The sequence below is a fragment of the Montipora capricornis genome, chromosome 9, assembly GCF_036669925.1.
Source record: "Montipora capricornis isolate CH-2021 chromosome 9, ASM3666992v2, whole genome shotgun sequence".
NCBI classification, from domain to species: domain Eukaryota; kingdom Metazoa; phylum Cnidaria; class Anthozoa; order Scleractinia; family Acroporidae; genus Montipora; species Montipora capricornis.
In genome coordinates, this window is record NC_090891.1 from 45,306,342 (window position 1) to 45,308,841 (window position 2,500).

Below are 2,500 nucleotides of genomic sequence, written 5' to 3' on the forward strand. Positions count from 1 at the left end.
TCGTCCATACCTTGCAGGCTTTCATTAAATAGTGTTCCTAACCCAAGAGAATCACTGTCAATGCCAACCTTCTCATCGACCCTAAATGTACTTTCATTAGAAATCAAATCAAGATCACTGTCACAATTCACCATGGTAACCGCCTGACAATGTACTCCAGATGACTCCCCAGAAAGTTGATCTGTTACAGGATGGTCATTCTTCACTTCACAGGTAGTGATTTCACCACTACTCCTCGAGGTAATCAGGCTGTCAGGGCTAAGATTCTTTGATTCACCAGACGGCAGCCCATTGTAATCTGAAGGAAGGCAACTTTGATTAAGAAAGACACCTATCGGTTCTTTCATTATGGATGTGGACTCCAACGTTTGAATATCATCACTATGTTCAACCGATATTTTCTCTGTTTTCTCCATAACTGGCAGCCTTTTGCCCAAAGGTGACAAAATCGAGTTCACTGAGTTGAAGGCTGCCCCTTTCTCCTCTGGATTTCGGTAAGAAAATAAGTACTGAGAGAAGGAATGGTTCGCTAAAATGTCAGCACGTTTTACGCGCAAAGTTCTAAAATACACAAAGAGTGATCGCACAAATTCTGGTTGAAAAGGAGGTATACGTTGACACCAGCTACATAACCTTGCATGATGAATTACTCTCAAATGCAACAAACAACATGGAAACAGCATATAGGTTGCACGCTAAAAGGATTTCCAGGAAGCCTTTCGCCGATCCCTTGGCAGCAAAAACTAGAAAACCTGTGAAATTAGAGTATACAAAGGGAGTTAGATAGAGCTTAGAGGGATAGCACATTGACTGAAAAGACCACTGGATAAACGACATGACTATTCTGGGGGTGGGGTAGGGGGAGAAGGGTACTATAGCTGAAACAACCCAAATCCTTACAAAAATGCTAACCTTAGGCCTACATTGTGGCATTTTTGTGAGGATTTGGGTTCAGTTCAGCTTTGGTACCCTTCACCCCCTACACTCGACCCTCACTCCTTCCCCTCACCTCTCGCCCCACCCCTGGAATGGTCACGCTGAGGATAAACGACAGCGGTGTTTCGCAAAAATGCAAGATGGCGGACGGTGGAGTTCGGGTCCGCGTGGATAATGCAGTAAAACAGGTGATTTCTTTGCCTCTGTTTTTCTTTTGGAGAAAGCGCATTACGCAATCGACATAACGATATATATTTGACGATTTTCTTCACTTTATGTTTGGCAGAAATTGCGAGAGTACGTGAAAAATCCTGAAGACCTTGATGGAAATTCTGTATTTTACCTTTACGGAGAAACACGAGAAAACGAAATTGATATTGTTGGATGTCTAGCATGTAGAAGTTTAGTGTCAGCGGCAAACAATGGCTCTCTGGCAATCCCAGACTGGGAAAGGGAACAAATTGAGTTGTGTTCTTTGGTTCCAAATGGTTAGAATTTTTTTTTTTGTTGAAACTTATTTTCTTAGGGTATTAAGATTATTATAGGCAATCCAATAATTTCCCGTTTACGCCAGACTGACTCCAACTTGGTGCTCTTGATGCTCTGCATCTCACACAATCATTCAATTGGGTCTTGGGTTGGCAAACAGGTGTCTCTGAAACAAACACCCCCAAGACCCTGAGACTCAAAAACAGAGAAAGTACCCCAAAACCCTCAATTTGGCTAACCCTAGGCCTAAAGCACAACTCAGTAGGCCTAGTAGTTAGGCCTAGGGTTAGCCAAATTGAGGGTTTTTGCCCAGTTACTTCCTTCGTTTTCGAGTCTTAAGGTCTAAGGGGTCATAGGTGTGATCGTTTTAGAGACGCCCGTTGGCAAATCCTTAAATACTGCATCGTTGATTTTTTTTCCCATTTTTCCATGAATTTACTCTTAGGCCTAATTTTAAAATGATAGAGAAAAAAACAAACCTTTTGAGAGATAAAAAATCCCCACTCTTACCTTTTGTCAATGAGCACTTCAATTGTGTGACAATGTTATGACACTGAAGTTTCCTCAGTACTGATAAAAAAGCAACTTTGGATGGACTTTAGGTTGTACTAACAATATCTGTATCTTGGTCAATGCTATCCTCACTATTCCTTTTGTGTCATACACTTGGACAATCTTGACCCCAGAGCTCTTCTCTTGACTGAGGGAAGAGCTCTGGGGAACCTTGAAACAAACTGACTTCTCATTTGGTTTTCATGAAGAACAATCAAAGGCGTCCCTATTCGGTGCATTCATGTTAGCACGAGGAGTGAGCAGGCGCCGTAAGGTTCAAATAGCTAATTTTTGGCTACAAGAACCCTACGACACATGTTTTCCTAGATAGAGTTTCCCAGAGCCTTGTGTCGATCCAAGGCTCTGGTGACCAGAATGACACTTGGACTGCCCATTTGGGACCTTACTCCATGTTTTTTACTTACTGAACACAGGGCTATCTGTAACCATATCATTTTAGTGTCCCAGTGGGATCATACTACAATACTCAAGAGGGTTTCTGTTTCCAAAGTTTGACATACTG

The 2,500-nt window shown here is 42.2% G+C and overlaps 2 protein-coding genes across 2 annotated transcripts in view; one reads left to right on the forward strand and one right to left on the reverse strand.

Moving 5' to 3' along the window:
• LOC138015950 (uncharacterized) overlaps positions 1 to 907 on the reverse strand; it is a 2,670-nt gene extending 1,763 nt beyond the window's left edge. The window contains exon 1 of the mRNA XM_068863081.1: positions 1 to 907. This exon is cut by the window's left edge and continues 1,763 nt beyond it. Coding sequence (XP_068719182.1) covers positions 1 to 683 — 683 coding nt within the window. The 5' untranslated portion in view covers positions 684 to 907.
• Positions 908 to 1,031: 124 nt separating this feature from the next.
• The window catches only part of LOC138015949 (ufm1-specific protease 2-like), a 19,701-nt gene continuing 18,232 nt past the window's right edge, over positions 1,032 to 2,500 (forward strand). Inside the window, exons 1-2 of the mRNA XM_068863080.1 lie at positions 1,032 to 1,124; positions 1,223 to 1,424. Of these exons, the coding sequence (XP_068719181.1) occupies positions 1,077 to 1,124; positions 1,223 to 1,424 (250 nt within the window). The 5' untranslated portion in view covers positions 1,032 to 1,076. The remainder of the gene's footprint in view (positions 1,125 to 1,222; positions 1,425 to 2,500) is intronic.